Genomic DNA, 18,240 nt, shown 5'->3' with positions numbered 1-18,240 from the left:
TTGAACCCCCTACTCCGTATTGTCGGTTGTCGTGGGCGCAGTCCAGCGTCGGTAACGGTTAATTATTCCTCCGTAAACCTTGGGAACTGTGCTGTTCATTGTAATTGCCGGGCTGAACCAAACACTCTCTGATCTCCTACGTACCTATTCAGTCTAGTGGTATCTCCATCATCATGCCCTGCACCACATTCAGCAGAAAGAAGTCACATTCGTTGCTTCAAGTGAAACTAGACTGTTGATAGCAATCATGCGAAAAAGTGCAGCACACGACAAAGACCTCGCAGTCTACCCTATCGAAATCTATGATTCTATCTGGAGACCCGTCAAACCCTGCTAGTGCTTTGATTTTGAAAGTTATTCGCTGGACTGGTAACCGCTTTCAACACCGAATAAGACTTGCACTGGGCTGAAGCTGCTCTGCGACAGTAAGCCACGTCGCAAGGTCCGATGACTGAGCTTTTAAGACCTTCCGTGTGTCATGATCATCACGTAGATAAAAGCTCAGATTGCAAGCTTAGTCTAATGCATCTGAAATTTCCACTTTATCTAAGATCTGTATACCATATCCTGGTTCTTTGCAAAGTTAAAGGAGGTAATGAACACATACAGATCCCATTGGGCAAATATGAAATGCTAAAATGGATTTTCTCTTGTTTAGCAGGTGACAAGGAAGCAAGGCATCTTCAGTGCGGCCAATGGTGTTTCGTCTCTTACCGCCCAGCCCATGCCTCATGCGCAGCACAAGGCTGAGCTTTAGTGGTTAATATTATGCTCTCCAGCTCCTTTTTAGCAATGTCAGATTTGTCAGCCCTCTGCTTCTGCCTTTCAATTTTTTGTGATCATCCATCTTTTGTCGCCAACGTCAGATTAGAGCAGAAATTCGTCTTGGTCGTACCATATAACGACCATGCCTTGTCCTGCACGAGAGGAATTTCAGATAGGTTGGATCTGTGCCCTACCTATTGAGGCGGCCGCAGCCAAGGAAATGCTCGATGAGGACTTTGGAATCCTTGAAGAACAAGATGCTGCGGATACAAACTCATATAGATTGGGTCGAATTGGAAAACACTATGTTGTGATTGCCTGCCTGCCCGGAGGACAATATGGAGCCTGTGCAGCTACAACAGTCGCAAACAACATGGTCCGTACGTTCTCAAAATCGTTACGGATCGGTCTGATGGTTGGTGTTGGAGGAGGCATCCCATCCACCGATCATGATATACGGCTTGGTGATATCGTGATTAGCTGCCCGACAGGCAGTTGTGGAGGCGTGATTCAATATGATATGGGCAAGGTCGCTGCGGACGGTGTATTCTGCCGAACTGGCTCTTTGAACAGTCCTCCCAGATCATTGTTAACAGCAGTCAACAATATGAGGGCTGCTGAGCTGACTGATGATCCCCGCTACCCGGAATATCTCCAAAGAGCGATCAAGAGGACCCGACGGACCCAGGCACACTTTGGCCGACCCAGTCCACAAAGCGATCGATTGTTCAAAACCAAGCACGAACATCCTGCTACTGCGAAGAACTGTGATATATGTCCGAGAGAATGGGAAGAGACTAGAAGTGAACGGGACGGTCAGGATCCGCTGCCACACTATGGTATTATTGCTTCGGGAAATTCCGTTATCGAACACGGTTGCACAAGAGAACAGCTCCGTTTGGAATCTGGGCACTGTGTTTTGAGATGGAGGCAGCAGGCTTGATGTTAGACTTCCCTTGCATTATTATCCGTGGCATCTGCGATTACTCTGATTCGCACAAGAACAAGCAGTGGCAAGGTTACTCTGCCTTGGCCGCGGCAGCATATGCCAAGGAGTTGCTGGAATATGTGCCCCGGGGTCAAGTCTCGCAAGAGAATCTTGCAGTAGATGTATGCAGTAAGTAATGTCCAGATTAGCCTAATATTTAGAAGAGCATGTGATTTACTTATCACTGTATAGGCTCCATAGAAAACTTAACTCAAGAAGTCAAAGGCACAAATCACCGACTGGACATAGCATACGATCAACAAGAACGGCACTTTCGCGAACGAACAGCTAGAGCCCTGACTGAACAGCAACAGAAGTGTCACCAAGTATTCAAGACGTCAAACTATGAGCAGCATAAAGACATTAACCCAGGTCGTGTACCAGGGACATGCCAATGGGCTTTGCAAAATCCACATTATCTCCATTGGTGGAATAGTTGCTGCAATGATCTTCTGTGGATATCAGCTGACCCTGGCTGTGGAAAATCTGTTCTGGCCAAATCACTTATCGATGATGACTTCGAAGCATCGAGTCTAGCAATGAAGACATTTCAAGACAGCTTCATCCACTGTCTGTAGTGTTTCAAACATCCTGTCTTTATCCAAGACACCTCCACAGACTCGAATATAAATATCTCAACGACACCATGAGTCCATCTTCTCGTCATCATCCATCGCTCTTCTCCTCCAACAACTTCTCTTTGCAACTCCCTTGCAACCTTTCACCACCAATTCCTTGTTACCCAATGACCTCGAAATTCACAATGGTTCGTCAAGAGCCTGCCCCTGAACAAGCCGAAATGCTAACTCACATCCAGCACCTCCCGCTAGAAGTGCGCCAGGAACTCGCACTCCTCCCCGAAAAGCCAAGCCGCGAGGAGTTGTACGTCCTGTGGACGCACCTCCTCCAGAGGTATTTTCCCTTCCGTCTCTACGGTTTCCCCCCCGACCTTGCCGATCTTCCTGACAGAACCGAAGTGGAGTACGCCCTATGCATGAACCAGGAGTCACAGGACTCGCACATCGCCCTCTCTGTCGCACGCGGGTACGGGCCCTTCGACCGGGTATACTTCATGCATGTCTTCTGTCTCGGCGAGCCTGAGTTCGAGAAGCCGTTCGTTGTCGTCGAGCTGCGGGCTAAGCTCAGGGAGCAGATGCTGAAGCAGGCCTACAGCGAGATCGCGCGCGAGCGCGGGATGACGATCCACGGGGTGATCGTGCTCGGTCGCGAGGTTAGGTTTTATAAGTTGAAGCCTGATGGGTCGTTTGAGGGGTTGACGTGGTTCGGCGAGAGGAGGGCTTTGCATATCCTTGAGGATATGCGGGCTATTACGTCCCATCTCATGCAGATAGGCTATGAGGTGAGGATGCGTGATTGACCTGGCTTGGACTGATCATTTAGTGGACGGCGCGACGAGGTACTGGGAGATTTCAATCATTTTGCTTTGTATGGTTGTTTTGTTGCGCTGCTGATTTGACTGACTGTTTAATAGCTTGCTTGGTTGACTTTGGTCTGGTGAGTCGTGCAATTGGTCCTGTCTTGTTTTGGTATTTCTTACTTATCTGACTTGCATGATCGATATATCTGGTTCGAAGGGCATATACAATTTGCAATCGTTCAAACAATTATCAATTCTGCCCTTTATCTTTCTGTCCTACCCTGAGACTAATGACTGATCGAGCTAACTGTGCCACCTTGGGTAGGCTTGACATAACTAGTGCGCTGCCGGTTCTTTGAAGGGATTGTATAATGCTTTTGGGAATGATAGTCCCTCGCATTTGCTTGAGAGACCACAGCAAGACAAGCTGAGTGCCGTAGACTATTCATGGATGTTTCTGCTCCCTGCCCTCCTACCGTCAACGATAATGAGACCTCGAAATTCCAATGTCCCGGAAGGTCGTAAGATCATCTGACACAAATATCATGGCCTGGCAGTTGTTGAGATAGCCAACATTGTAATCTGCCATGTGGCAGCCTGACACGGAATCACAGTCCGATCCCTTAATCCCTCGAGCGTGATTGATGCAGTTCCTTCAGGGCATCAATCCGGTTAAATAAGGTAATCTGTTATATCCAATCGGGAGAGATCGCCTGGTTTTCAGCCCTTATGCAAGGTTCAAATAGATTAGACTGTGCAGTCTTGCCGTCTCGGCTCATGCTTGTCTTACATGGCTGAATCTGCAGAGATGGAATTTCGGGGGTAAACATACCTCTCCGTGCTGAATGAGGATGTCAAGTAGGGCATAAATAAAAGACAAATTAGGTTGTAATGGGCTCTCCAGTTCTCTGCAGCTGCTCATGTTCTTCCACCTGAACAAGTCCAATAAGTACATAGTAACAGCGCTGTCTCATCCAACAGATGATCATACGGTCTCGTGATCGAACTCAGAGTAGAAGGCTGTGTATCCGAGTGTTGATTACAAAGGCTAAGCCAAAATCCTCAAATAAGTGCAGGATGAGCTTCGAACAGCTTTCAGCACTTGCGGAGACATCGACGGTCGATCGACGTGGACCCTCCGATATTTGCACACTGTCTGCTAGCGTTGTGTTGCCCCGAGTGGTGCGATATAGGAGAAATGACAGCCGCATTCTGCGCCCGAGAAGGGCAGATATCTTATTTCTAACCGCTGATCAACTCACTGACCCTTTATACTCTCGTATCCACAGACCGTTGGCAGCCAGCCAAGCGCGACGATCTTCGACAAGCCTTGGAGGTCAAGCGGCAGTGCTGGTTTGGACGAATGACTTTGATCAGCTCGAGTCCAGCCGGCCGTTCTCACTGGAGCCAAGATCAAGACCACGTCTGGGGCGTGGGGGCGCATGCGCCGGCTCCCGGCTATACCCCTTCTCTCAAATGCCGGAGGGTCCAATCCGCAGTTCTTACCCGAATAGGGCGTGGAGACGATGCCCTAATACAGGGCAACCTCCAACAGGGTAGTGATCTACCGACAGCTAGCCAATAATAGTGTTTATATCCATCCCTCCCCGCTCCGACCTTACAGACAGAATGTGAGGCTGACTCTGATCATCGTAGCTACGCCACACCAGGCACAAGGCAGTGTTTAACTACCCAGGCTTCCCCGTTACACTCTGTTGTTAGGTCACATTGATTTTCCTGCTGTACTTCATGTCTTGCGAGCAGCTTCCTGCTACTTCCTGCTACCCCCCTTTCCGATGGAAGTGTGTATGACCAGTCTGATCACTGATGTTGAAAATCGACAAAGATGCGCAATGATCGAGATGACCAGCATAGGGAGAGCTTGGTCGAGACTCCGGCTACAAACTCGGCTACCTCCACGCCTGGTCAGCATCATTCAGTAGACGATGGCTCCGACAAGCCCAAACCGCCGAAACCATCTGTCCCCCTGCAATGTTCTGTATACATTGTGTTCTTGACTCTGCTGTACGGAGCCGCAGCACTGTACGCTTGGGTCATCATCTGCATCCTCACCTATCGCCCCATCGGTGCAAATAGCTATGGACCCAGCGAACTTGATCGCATTCTCACTGGCCCTCATCTTGGCACCACCACCGTGCCCGAGTACCTCGACGCATTATTCGCCAAGAGCGAGAGGTATCTCAGGGCGGCGAGAACGGTCCAGTCCTTGGTGTCCGTGCTCACCATCCCCTTGACTTCCGCCGTGTGCTCCCAGGCAGCCGTGGTGTATATCCAGTGGAAACGAGGGGACAAGCGCCCGACCCTCAGGCAAAGCATGGCCCTGGCGGACAAGGGATGGACCGACCTTGTGCTTTTGAAAAATCTCATCTTCGGGGGTTGGAATAAGTACAGGTCCTCGCTACTACTCTTTGCTGTGTTTCTGCATCTCCTAGGTGAGTTCATTGTCTATTTCGCTGACCTGAGGTACTGCTAACCTTTTGTGCTGACTTTAGGCGCCGCCATATCTCCGGTACAGCAGCTCTTTCTCTCGTACAAGACGATCAAGCGCGTTGGGTACCCCGTCAGCCTCACCCAAATCACAGATTTCACTGATCTTTTCCCGGACCCCGGACCTGATATTGGCCTGGATGCAACCAAGCTCAGAGCCACTCTGGCATTGACAGTCAATACTGCGGTTCAGCTGAGACTCTGGTCCTCAGCCAATGGCACAGTCACCCTTGATGATAAGATTTACCAGACTTATTTGGCGTTGGAGACAAAATCGCAAAACACCCTCGCCAATATATCCACTATAACGGATCCATTCTGGGCTGAGCTCCCCACTAGTACCAACACTGGTTTACTACGACAGTTTGCTCCTCGCATCAACTCCACGGCCGTATGGGAGAACAATTCCGCCGCCATACTTCCCGAAGACTGCAACTCGTTGTCTGATGCCTTCTATCTTCACTACGAATACGGACAGGACAATGGCGCTCCATTTCAATACGATGTTGAGATATGTATGCCGGGAAACATGTCAGAATCGCCGTGGAAAAACCAATTGTCTTGACAGGATTTCAGCGAAGAGTTGTATTTCAAGATGAACTTTTCGGGAGACGGGGGCATGATGAATTACCTTCCCAGACCAGGAACATCCTCGAGGAAGCTGACACTCCACACCACGACCGGCTACTTTGAGCTTCCCAACTACGCAAATGGCCAAGTACCTGGCCCGTTGATCGAAGAGAGTCCGTTTGGCAAGAGCTCGCGAAATCTCACCCCCCGGGATGTAAACAACCAGACAGCATGGACGCCGCTGAACGCGACCTTGAATGTGATCAATGCCGGCAACAAAGGTCCCCTTCTCTACATCGCCATGGCCCTGTTTGGCGAGGGCTCTTTCGCCGATGTCCAACACACAGTCTTGGCAGCATATGCCAACTCTGGCACCATCTACGATGGTTGTATCGGCATCATTCCCTTTATTCCACTTCTTGACGACCCCAACTCGTCCTTCAAGGCGTCCCCGGGTAACCCGTGTCTAACGGGCAGCGGGCTAACGGGCAGCGCCAGTAATCGTCAATACAACGACGACACAATGCACGCAATTGTTGCGGGGTACTTCTTCCTTTTCTCCGGGGACCCTACTTACGGGCCAACTTCGGAACGCGTCCAGAACGCCTTTGCCTCGGCGGCGTTTCTCGCCAACGACATGTTCATGACGAACAACTACCACCAGCAGAGTATCGGCATCTCATACGATATGGGCGCTGATGTACAAGTCCCGCACATCTCCCGTGCAGGAATCATCTTGGTCTCGGTCTTGTTAGGGCTGGACTTGGCATGTCTTCTGGCATTGTCCCTCTATAGCGCGTGGATTCCTCGATGGACCGAGACGCTCGACTCGTTTGCGATGCTGCGGATCGGGGCCTCTATAGCAGAAAAGGTTCCTCTGCTCGCTGCGCGGCATGTCGAGCGCATCAAGGTTCTCGACGAGACCCCTGGATGGGTGGGGAACGTGTCTGATGGCGAGATAGGGGAGCTATGCTTGGGCGGGGAGCGGCCGCTCAGGAAGACGAGGCGGTACCGCGGTTATGATACCGACCTTGCGAAGAGGAAACCCTCGGCCTCGGGGCTGGTCAGACGAGAGGGCTATTCCTTGGCTCCGGGAGACAGTACATAGCGGTCATACTCAAGCAAAACCCATGTACACAGAGTTGATACACAGAACGAATGAATAAACTGCAGAGGAACAGAGAACATTATGCAGCAATAGACCTCTAGCTACATGTACTTCAGTCAATGGAGGAACGCTGTCAAGGCAACCGATCAACGCCTGTCCCACTCTTCATGGCACAGTCCTATACAGCCAGGCATTAAGCTAAGTAACGCAAAAGCCTGATGCCTGCACGTAAGAAACCGGCCAGATTCTAGATCCTTCCACAATGCCAAAGACCAACATTACACATGATGTGCCAGCATGGATATAGGCCCCAGGACATGCTGCTCGCACATCATTTCTTGATCTGTACGAACCCGACGTGCTCTAGGAACTACTCGCGCCAACCTAACATATTTCTCCAGTCTCATATTATGGAAAGATAGAGAGACTCGACCTTGAGTGACATTTGTTCCATGTATATCCATCCCGGATATACAACACGCGGCGTTACTTGAATCTACTTGAAAGTTGAACAACGAGATCCACCTGATCATCTTCTCCAGGCAACATCAACGATTGAGTAAAACACACTAGCGATTCAAATCTATTCCAATCGAAGCTCACCCAAATCCAGTGTGACAGTGTCTACAAGAACAGATGTCTACCGTACACCGCCGCCGACGAGGCTGCCACTGCGGCGCTGCTACTCGGACTCGGAATCGGACCATCATCCGCGGACGTCAGATTCCAATTATACGTTGGGCCAACACAGTACGTCAACCCCGTATGCAAGCTGGCCGTACAATTCCCTGCATCCAGCGAGGGGTTGACAGCCGTGAACAACGGGCCCGTGATACCCTCCTTCACGCAGATTTCAGCACACGTGTCGTTCCCAGCAGCCTCGTACCACCTGCCGCAGTTTATTGTCGAATTTGGCGCAAGCGTGGCGTTCGTAGGCGGGGGCGTCGCGGCGTAGACGTATCCGTCTGACATGCTCGGAGCAGTGCTTGACCCGTTACTCGGCGCGGAGCTATTGTGGAAGCCGCCTTGGGGCGTGAGGCAGAGTGTTTTCCCGTAAATGCCACTGGCGATCTGCAGATTATCGCAGGCGAAGGAGATCCACGGGTTGAATGCTCTGAGATCGCCGAGCTGAAGAGACGCCGCGGACTCGATGGTCGTGCAGGTATCGTCTGGCTGGAGTATGTAGGTTTGGCTGCACGGGAGGGGCAGGCATAGATTCAGGTTTGCCGGGATTGTGGAGCAGTTGTAGATCTGGTCTTGGTTTCCCATGTAGAGTGCTGCGGAGCTGAGGCTGTTTGCCTGTGCGATGGAGTCGCAGGTGTCGCCGTCGACTGTCGTGTGCGTTATTCCTGAGAGGCAGATCGGCTCTTCCTGCTCGGGTAAGGTAATGGGCGACGGTAGGATGTCGGTTGGCCCGGTCAAGCCGCAGCGCTGTTGGACAGTCTCGAGCACTGATTGATAATACTCGTCGTAAACGGAATATGGGGTCCGCTGCATCATCTGTAACCGCTCCACGTAACAGTAGGAGCACATTTCCGATTCCGGCATGGCGTCAATGCTATCCACCAAGGTGAAGTTGTCGATGACGTCTGGGACAGTGTTAGCTCTCATCAGAGAAGACAGAGATAAAGGATAAGCCGCCTTCGACAGGACTTACCATTGCAGTAATCCCCGGTCTGCGTATCTTTGATGCAGGTTTCGTTATAGGCTGCCCAGAGACGTCCGCCTAGCATGGGAGGCACTGCCCCGGTGATATTATACCCTGCGCAGTTCTGGCTCACAGAGTCGAACCACCGACCAAGGCTATCGCCACAGCCAGCATCGCAAATAGAATCCGTAAGAGTATCATTATACAGCGTACCATGATAACTCGGTTCCATGAACATGAGCATGTAAGAGTCGCAGTTTATGCGCTCCATGAGAGAAGTTTTGCAAGCCGTTGGCAAGTCATACGCCTCCAAGGCGGCGGAGGTATACAGCATGAAGCCCGGAAAGTCCCTTTGGCCCGCAGTTTGCTTTGCGCCATTCAGCCACGCCAGAATAGAGGCCAAGAACCCGTTCATGTTGTCCTTGGCGTAAGTTGGAACAGACTTGACCGGCGAAATCATCTCTACAATGGCCTTTGTGCAGAGATTATAGATCCAGATGTCGTAGCTCTCCTCGATTTCAAATCCACGGGCCTGGCAGCTTTCAGTCGACATGCAGTCTTGCGAATAATTGGAAAACCAGCTGTACAGGCCAGTGCCAAGTATATAGATAGAAGAGGAGTCGAGGATTCGCACAGCCCAGGCAAAGCCACAGGTGAGAGAGTCCGCTTCGCAGTTATCGAAAAGCGGGTCACTTGGGAAGACCCCGGTGCTGAATGGTGCTGGAGCCGGGGGAACAGGCTGGAAGTAGGGGGACTCGGTCTGAATCATAGCCATGAGAATGTTCTGAGCACCGGAGAGCTGGTATTGATAAAGCACACTGTGCTCCGACGCTGTTCCGTATAACCACGCCAGCTGACTCTCAATCAACACACCGCGGGCCGAATACACATCGATCTGATCCTGTGTGGTTACATCGAGGTCATGGTCTGCCACCCAAACCCAGATATTCTCTAGATATGCACTAGACTTTGGTGTCAGGTGTAATAAGAGTGAGGCAGCGATGCAATTCAGGTTGATGGCCCCGGACTGCTTAGGACATTGGTCCTTCTGGAGGTTTGAACCAATGGCACCGCCGACACGGACATGGGAGTCTGGTTCTGTCAGCTATTGCATGAAATTGGGACTCTGCAAACATACCCCACATTGCTGCTGATCCTTGCGATGATTCATGGATATTCCATTCCACGAGGATAGCTCCAGCCGTAGGCCCAGACACTGTGAACATCATATCCTGAATTTCAACAATACCAGTGTCCCCTGGCTGGCCAACCTGCACTGCCACATGTGGATTCTTCATGTCTTCAAACTTGGGGCCTGTCGCCATAATCTGAGACCATGCTTGGCCGATTATTCGTGAGCCAACTGGGACGCGCAACGTATCTTTAATGATGTAGACACCAAACGGAAAATAGACAACAGATGACAGATTGGCGGCCTGGGAGAGGATATTATTGAGCACAACTGTGTCATCGGTCTTTCCATCACCCTTGGCACCTAGTGTCTTGACATTCACGAACTGACTTGCGCTGAGGTCATCATACTTGGGTCTGCGGCGGGTATAAAGATTGGCCTTGACATAGGCGTTAGTGCCAACAAGTGCATCAGTGCGATTCATCACGGGAATATCCTGGCCGTTGACGAATGTCCCAGTGCCGGTTGAGTTGTCGACCGTCATACCAAAGCCCCACGAATCCTTCAGGACCTCGTTGCCACCAGCAAGAAGGACCTGCCCTGTAGCAGAATCTTGGATGGCTGTCTGGACGTTGAAGAAGCCCACATTCTGGATAAGGAATGAGGTGGAGTTCTCAGCATACAGTGAGGTGATAATCCCGTTGGGGGTGTTGGCAATAATTGCATCAGCGAGAACGATAGAGCCTACGCCCTGGCCGTTACTCATCGGACCACCAGCCTATTTCATCGAAGATCAGCACTACGCTTAACTCGTGGTTCGAGAGATATAAGACCTACTCCTCCAACGATGGTCAAGCCATTCTGGCAGCTCTCAATCACATAATCCTGCATGGTCCATGCCCAGTCCCAATGAACTTGGAGTGCCGTGCTGCAATTAACAAAGACCAGCTGACTCGTGGTGAACTGCTGGTTTCCAAAATAAGCTCTGTCATCCGTCAGTATTGTACGCCTGTATATGAAGTCAAGAGAATGCTACTTACCCGAAATTTCCGCCGACAAACGTCAAATCCGCGAGGAAACCACCGGAGCCGTTCTCCATGTAGATACCCTAGAGACGGATTAGATGCATTTTCTTTGTAATTTAGGTGTGCTCCGTGCCAAACCTGCTGCTTGTTTCCAGGGACATCGGTGTTGTACAGCATATAAAACTCGATATTCTCCAGGGATGTGCCCTGGGCGACTTGCCAGTGAATGGCGCAGATATAAGCAGACGGGTCGGTAAGCCGGATGTCAATCTTGAAATTCCGGATACTCCGCAGAAAGTTATTCTGATTAATGTACCTTGCGTTCATCAACATTAGTATATTCATTGTAGGTTGGAACGGCAATGATACTTACCATTCCTCTGTGTCGCCAACGTAGACGTCAGACGTGATGACGCCTAGGCCAACAAAACTGGATGCGGCGAGAATCGTAGGAACGTTTAATGGCTAGGCTCAATCTCAGCATGTCGAATCCTGGTATCAAAGGTAGAACGGCTTACATCGCCCAGAAACTGCGTATTATAGTACTGAATGATTGGCGAGCTAACCAGGTAGGTTCCTGCAGGAAACCAGACCACAGCCGGATAGATAGTACTAGAGCCGCAATTGGCACCGCATCGTCCTCCATCCGAGATAGCACGGTTGATGGCATCGGTGTCATCTGTGACTCCGTCTCCTACGGCACCATAGTCCCGAACGTTGCGCCAAACCTTGTAGGATTCCGGCGCGAAGGGGCTAGCACCGTTTTTCTCCATAGATGCCATCCAGTACTCGGTTGGGGCGTCTCGCTTCTCGATGGTGCCCGCAGTACTGCTATTCGCATTATATTCGATTGCGCTTGCGCCAAACGGGGAGTAGTCGAATAGGCCGTTAGGGCGGATCAAGGCCTGACGAGGGGTGTTCGTATCATTTCCCTTGGTCCGGTACTTCCTTCTCATCCGGGTCGCAACATCACTGTGATCTCCCTGTGGCTGCTGAGGGTGAGATTCAGCCATGATACGAGCGGCTTCTGCCAGCTCCGGCGGGATGGTGTAAGGAGCACTGCCATTTTGTTCTGCAGACTGCCGAGCCTTCAGAGTCACATTTCTGACCGCCGCAGGGCTGTAGTCCAGCGGTTGGGCAGTGGAGACGTTTTCAGTGGCCGATGATGCAGTTTGAAACTGATTCTTGTTGAAGTTGGGATATTCTACACGTTCCCGGTTGACGTGCGCCAGAACCGCCAACGCCCGCTGCACCATGTCTGCCGCATCGCTGGTAGTTGACGCATTCACTGCTCTTGGTTGATGGCCATGGTACTTATGATGCTGCATGTGTCCGTGTCCATGCAGCCCATCGGCGACAATTCCCACAGCCTGAAGGCAGAGAAGCAGAACTGTACGAAAAGAGACCATGTTGTGCTCCCGGGATTGGATGCGCAACCCAGCGGCACTGCTGAATGTGGGAGGGAGCTCTGTGAGAAGAGGATGGCCTTCCCTCAATTATGAGACTTGTGGGCTGCTGCCTTCCCTAGCCCGTTTCCGGGTTTCCCGACTTCATATTTGAACGAGTGTGATACAGTCTCGATTCCAGCATAGTTACGTTACAACACTACCTTAGCGTTCTCCTTAACTTGCCGTATATGAATAGCCCCCGAGGCTTGATATTTGTGGAGATTGCTGTCTCACTTCAGCCATTGTCAGCATTGCCGCCCATTCGCTGGATATTCTTCCATCAAGAGCCGGCCCCATCGTCTATACCTGGCCAGGAATAGGGCAAGGGGAGCCAAGAACTCCTCCCCGAGAGTTATCGTCTTGGCTGGCAGGCTACGGACCCTTAGCTCACTAAATAGTGTCTAAGCGTCTAGTACTGTTGCATTCCGCTCACGGATGTTCTTTAGCGAAATGAAGGCATCAGCAAATATCCACATTCGTCGAATGGAAGGTACGATATGCTGGAAAACGGCAAAAATTATTGGAGGATGGCTTTCCTCGCACATGCCGGATACCCGACCGACCATGAGAAGCCCCTGGCATTATTGAGACGAATCTGACCGGAGCAGGGAGTGTCTGTCTCGTCTGGCTGAGTATTTCTCAAGGCTGTAGACCGGAGAGAACCTGCATTCACTACGACTGTCTCGTCTGGTCGAGTGTTCTCAACGCTGTAGACCGGAGACAATCTGCATTCTTGCACTCTCGAGGTCTCTGAGCATCATCATGGGAACCCTTTATTCTAGGGCTCATCGAGTTCCTTTCCACCTTCTTGTGTGGTTGGCCTTGTTGTTTGTCTTCACAAAGGCCCAGGACTGCAGTAGCGCCAATCCCTGCGCGACTGGCTGCTGCAACAAGTTTGGATACTGCGGTGTTGGCGACGACTACTGCGGTGCTGATTGTGTTGCTTCCTGCGACTACAAACCGGATTGCGACGCCTCCAACCCATGCGCGACAGGGTGCTGCAACAAATATGGATACTGCGGCCTTGGCCCTGACTGTGAGTTCTGGCACTGTTCTGACACCCCAATCCCGCCCAGGCACTGACCCTTCAACCTTAGACTGCGATGCCGAAGTGTGTGTGGCCGGGTGCGACAGCAAATCGTACTGTGACCCCGGTGGTTTTGGGCAGTTCGCAGAGGTGTCCAAGTGCCCGCTCAATGTTTGCTGTTCGAAGTTCGGCTTTTGCGGCATGACCGAGGAGTTCTGCGGCGACAAAAAGGTTACACGGCCATCGTGCAGCAAGTCTGGAAGCTTGAACAGAGTCGTGGGTTACTACGAGGGCTGGACGGTCAAAAGACCATGCAATGTCTTCTATCCCGAGCAGATCCCCATGGGTGTATACACTCATTTGAACTATGCATTTGCCACTGTCGACCCGGTGACATTTGAGGTCCTTCCTGGCAGCGACTATGAGACCAAGCTCATGAAGCGGTTGACAGACTTGAAGAAAATTGATCCCGATCTCAAAGTGTTTATTGCCATTGGCGGCTGGACGTTCAATGATCCCGGTCCAACTGCGACCGTCTTCTCAGATCTTGCTGCATCTGAAGAAAACCAGCAGGCATTCTTCAAGTCATTGATCAGCTTCATGTCGACATATAACTTTGACGGCGTGGATCTGGACTGGGAATATCCTGTGGCTGACGACCGCAGTGGTCGACCGGAGGATTTTAAAAATTTCCCCAAGTTCCTTGCCAATCTCAAGAAGGCATTAAAGGCATCTGGTGGCCGGGACGGTCTGAGTATCACATTGCCTGCTTCATACTGGTATCTTCAGCATTTTGACATTGTGGAACTGGTCAAGCATGTTGACTGGTTTAACATGATGACATACGACTTGCATGGCACCTGGGACAAGGGCAATAAGTGGCTGGGAGAGTACCTCCTCTCTCATACTAATCTGACTGAGATCACGAACGCTTTGGACCTTCTCTGGCGTAACGACATTGATTCCCAGAAAGTTGTTCTTGGTCTAGCATTCTATGCGCGTGCCTTCACAGCTTCAGATCCAGGCTGCCTTGAAACCGGATGCCTGTTTGCCTCGGGGGCCAATGCAGGCAAGTGCAGCCACGAGGTCGGCATTCTTCTCAACTCGGAGATCATGGAGATTATGGACGACGGAGGTCTGCAGTCAAAGCTGGACGAAGACGCAGCAGTCAAAATCCTGACATACGACACGAACCAATGGCTCACATACGACGATGGCGATACCTTTAAGCTAAAGACCGACTTTGCGCGCAGCCAGTGTCTGGGCGGCGTTATGGTCTGGGCCGTTTCACACGATACAGCCGATGGCAAATTCAGTCTTGCGCTGTCCCAAGCTGCCGGACGGAAGGCAGTAGCGCTCGCTATGGCCGACACTGTGGATAACACAACAGTGAGGACCGTGCACAGTCAGTGCAAGTGGACTAATTGTGCTTACCCTTGTCCCAATGGCTGGTCGCGTGTTCCACGGAGCGACGATGGCGCCCGTAAAGACGAAATGATGGTGGATCAGTCCGGCTGCGATGGTATCGGCGTGCACCAGCTCTGCTGCCCTCCTGACGCTGAGCTGCCAACATGTGGATGGTATACGCATCATAATGGCAAGTGTGATCCGGCCTGCCCGGCAGGGACGGTCGAAGTGGGCTCGAATTCCATGTACTGCAACAACAACAAGTACCAGGCAGCTTGCTGCACCACCGGCACCAATAGCACAAAGCTGTATGCGCAGTGCTCCTGGGCAGACTGGCCACGCTGCGACGATGGCAAGTGTAGCAATACGGAGATTGCTAGTTCGACCACAGGAAGTGGTGGTGCTGACTGCAACCTGCGCTATGGAAACATCTTCGCCGACAAAATCGAGGTTCAGGAGCGCAAGTATTGCTGTGACAACCAGGCTGATGAGCAGTGGGATGATTGCCAGTGGTATACGAATGTTGGACTTGCTCCGGCCGGTCGCGGCGATGTCGAGGGATACTGTCGAAGCGGCTGTCCGGATGACCGAGTACGGGTCGCCATGGATAAGTATGGCGGAGGATGTGTTGGGAAGGGCGGAAGATCCAAGTGCTGCACGGCCAACTTTGTCACTCTCAGCAAGCGTGCCTACACTGATGATGAGGCGACACTGGCCGCAAACATCCAGGAGTTCATGCAGGATCAAACCTGTGGGTCCAACAGTTGGTATCTCAAGCGTGAGGTTGACTTCCACGTCGCGCATGGCAATCTGTCGGCCATGCCTATGCCTCGGTCGTTGGTGCAAAGGTCCAGCCTGAAGTCGCAGGAGGCGATGGAAAACCTGCTCTATGCCATTGCGGTGCAATACGGTGCTAGTACAGTCAAGCAAGACATCTGGAAGCAATACGTCCTCCCCGATTACCCGAATTTGACGGCAAATAAGATCCGAACTTGGATGCACGAGCAAACGATTTCCGTATCAGAAGGCTATTCATACCTTGTGGGGTCGATCGTCTGCAACCTTGCGTATTACAACGCTGCCTTTGGCGAACAGAACGCTATTTCGTGCGAATGTCAGGATAGCGACTGCTGCGACGGCGATACGTTATGTTCCAGCGATGGAGGATACGAGAGTAGCGACCTTGCAGCTCGAAGCATATTGCAGAAACGGGCTGGTTCTCGGTCGTTCAACCTTGAATTCGACGATGGGCAGACTATGCACTGGGTATCGCTGGGTGTAAGTCAATCTCCTCTCCATCTCCGTCAATGGGACGTCTCCTAATCGCGGGTATCAATGCAGTACTGGAGTCGAGGCCAAGTCCCCGCCAATCATCCCATAATGCAGCTAGGGTTTACATTTGCCGATCCAGCGGACTGCACGCTTCCAGACATCGAACCGGAGTCCCTGACTGTAACAACACGCAGTCGCTTCCAAGGTGCGCGAATTCCTTGCTATCTGGTATGAAAGACTAACTAGGGACAGTTGAACACGAGCTGGAACTGAACACGATTCGCCAATTCATGAGGGATGCGGCCAGGGGCGTACTCCCGTCCGGCGCAGTGGCTAGGACCCGCCGCATCGCAGTGTCCTTCTTCGTTCAAGCCATGAACAACCCAATCCTCACTAACCCTCCTCCGATGATTGGTGGAGACCAGTCCTATATCCCAATTGTCCGGGTGATGAATGCTCTCGGGAGCACGCGCAATAACGGCCATCTTGTCTTCCTCCTGAACGGACTGAACCGGATCAAAGTACAGGTCAGTGGATACTCTTCGTCCTTTCATTTTACCCTCTAATGTCCTTTAGATTTGGGTGGACAACGACCCGTACGCTGAAGACAATATGAACAAGTGGGTTCAAGACACAGACCCCTCAACAGCGCTGAGAGCCCTTCGATCAGCGCTTTCGATTATCTATTACCTGAACCACCCTATAGCCCACGATAACTGGATTGGCCCAGCCAACGACGCACGAGTGGAATGGGCACGCGCAGAGCTAGAATGGGCTGCTGCGGGCAACGGACGCGAGCCTGTTGTGGACTTCTGGGACGAATGGCTGCGAGATTTCATGCAGACTCGGACAACTCGGATCAGCCAGTGGGTTCAAACATGGGCCAGAACGATGCGCCGGTACTGGGGTGCCCGAACGGGAGATACTGCCACTCAAGTCTTGCAGACCCTAGCAAGCATATACATCAGCGCATCGGATCTGAGTATTGAATTGGGCGGCCTGCATCAGGAGCCAATAGACTAGTTCATCCTTATATGCATAATTCATACTTATTAGGCTTAATATTAGTGGATGAATTGTGAATAAGTATTTTTATGTCAATGTTAATATTGTACAAATGCCGAGGTGTTGAGCTTAATAAGTTATATATAATAGTGGACATACATTGATACCCCTAAGCTGACTCAATACTACCTTACCTTTATGGTACAGCACTAATTCAGGCGGTAATTTACACTCCCAGTACTCCGTACTAAATACTAACCTAAACTAGTTGCCTTGGAATTGCCTTGAATTACCTAATGTACCTGAGAGTCTAGCCAGTTATAATCCTGTAGTCCCCCAGTTTATTTTTCCTTCACTCACCCACCTTATCACTCCTCCTCACCCATCAACCATATACTTTTCACACTAATATAAATCATGTACCTCGAACCTGCTCGAGACCAGGTCCAGGCAGACAGGCACCGCTTTTCCCGCAAACTACTTGCCTACGTCCGCGAACGGCGTCAAGACACATGGGGGTGGGTAGTCTACCGCACGACCTACAAATCCGACGCCGCCTTCTCCAGGGCAATCGACGTCCTCAACTCCTGGATCAAGGCAGAAGTCTACCAAGACGCAGACCCGCGCTCCTCCGGCGTCCAAAATCCAGATCCCACGCCTAACAACGAGCTATGGGCGTGCCACCGCCTGACCATCATGGACGACCCGGCAACCCTCGACGGCGCATCCATCGAGGATGTGCGTTCGCATTTCGAGTCCTGGGTAGAAGGCCAGGGGCAGCGCGATCGGTGGAACAAGTACCGCGTGTGCATGGTGCTCGATGACGAGATCCTGTCGCTGCTTGCTCAGGTGCCGACTGCGGAGGAGCATGCGGAGAGGCATGGGCGGTGTGGGGAGGAGATCAACAAGTGGTATGTTAAGGTTGTGGAGGCGTTTCCGGATCCGGATGAGGGGGAGGG

General features: G+C 51.6%; 5 protein-coding genes across 5 annotated transcripts; 4 read left to right on the top strand and 1 right to left on the bottom strand.

Moving 5' to 3' along the window:
• Positions 1 to 907: 907 nt before the first annotated feature.
• On the top strand, positions 908 to 3,131 carry CDV56_102395 (uncharacterized protein; the record flags this gene model as incomplete). The annotated part of the gene is made up of 3 exons (XM_026756014.1): positions 908 to 1,604; positions 1,658 to 1,875; positions 2,571 to 3,131. 3 exons carry the CDS (start codon positions 908 to 910, stop codon positions 3,129 to 3,131), a joined length of 1,476 nt encoding a protein of 491 aa, XP_026610938.1.
• A 1,846-nt stretch (positions 3,132 to 4,977) lies between these two features.
• CDV56_101826 (uncharacterized protein) lies at positions 4,978 to 7,317 on the top strand (the record flags this gene model as incomplete). The annotated part of the gene is made up of 3 exons (XM_026755445.1): positions 4,978 to 5,584; positions 5,645 to 6,170; positions 6,216 to 7,317. The coding sequence occupies 3 exons, from the start codon at positions 4,978 to 4,980 to the stop codon at positions 7,315 to 7,317; spliced, it is 2,235 nt and encodes a 744-aa protein (XP_026610937.1).
• Positions 7,318 to 7,941: 624 nt separating this feature from the next.
• CDV56_101071 (uncharacterized protein) lies at positions 7,942 to 12,531 on the bottom strand (the record flags this gene model as incomplete). The annotated part of the gene is made up of 8 exons (XM_026754690.1): positions 7,942 to 8,906; positions 8,975 to 10,057; positions 10,104 to 10,875; positions 10,935 to 11,082; positions 11,138 to 11,205; positions 11,261 to 11,438; positions 11,496 to 11,587; positions 11,641 to 12,531. The coding sequence occupies 8 exons, from the start codon at positions 12,529 to 12,531 to the stop codon at positions 7,942 to 7,944; spliced, it is 4,197 nt and encodes a 1,398-aa protein (XP_026610936.1).
• An 801-nt stretch (positions 12,532 to 13,332) lies between these two features.
• On the top strand, positions 13,333 to 17,299 carry CDV56_100307 (uncharacterized protein; the record flags this gene model as incomplete). Its single annotated transcript, XM_026753926.1, has 5 exons — positions 13,333 to 13,606; positions 13,668 to 16,282; positions 16,346 to 16,481; positions 16,529 to 16,803; positions 16,853 to 17,299. The coding sequence occupies 5 exons, from the start codon at positions 13,333 to 13,335 to the stop codon at positions 17,297 to 17,299; spliced, it is 3,747 nt and encodes a 1,248-aa protein (XP_026610935.1).
• A 399-nt stretch (positions 17,300 to 17,698) lies between these two features.
• On the top strand, positions 17,699 to 18,192 carry CDV56_100025 (uncharacterized protein; the record flags this gene model as incomplete). Its single annotated transcript, XM_026753644.1, has 1 exon — positions 17,699 to 18,192. A coding segment is annotated over one exon (494 nt), but the record flags the coding sequence as incomplete, so codon positions are not given.
• Between the last annotated feature and the right edge of the window lie 48 nt (positions 18,193 to 18,240).

Source organism: Aspergillus thermomutatus (assembly GCF_002237265.1).
Source record: "Aspergillus thermomutatus strain HMR AF 39 chromosome Unknown NODE_265, whole genome shotgun sequence".
NCBI classification, from domain to species: Eukaryota; Fungi; Ascomycota; class Eurotiomycetes; order Eurotiales; family Aspergillaceae; genus Aspergillus; species Aspergillus thermomutatus.
This window is presented reverse-complemented; position numbering and strand designations above follow the sequence as displayed.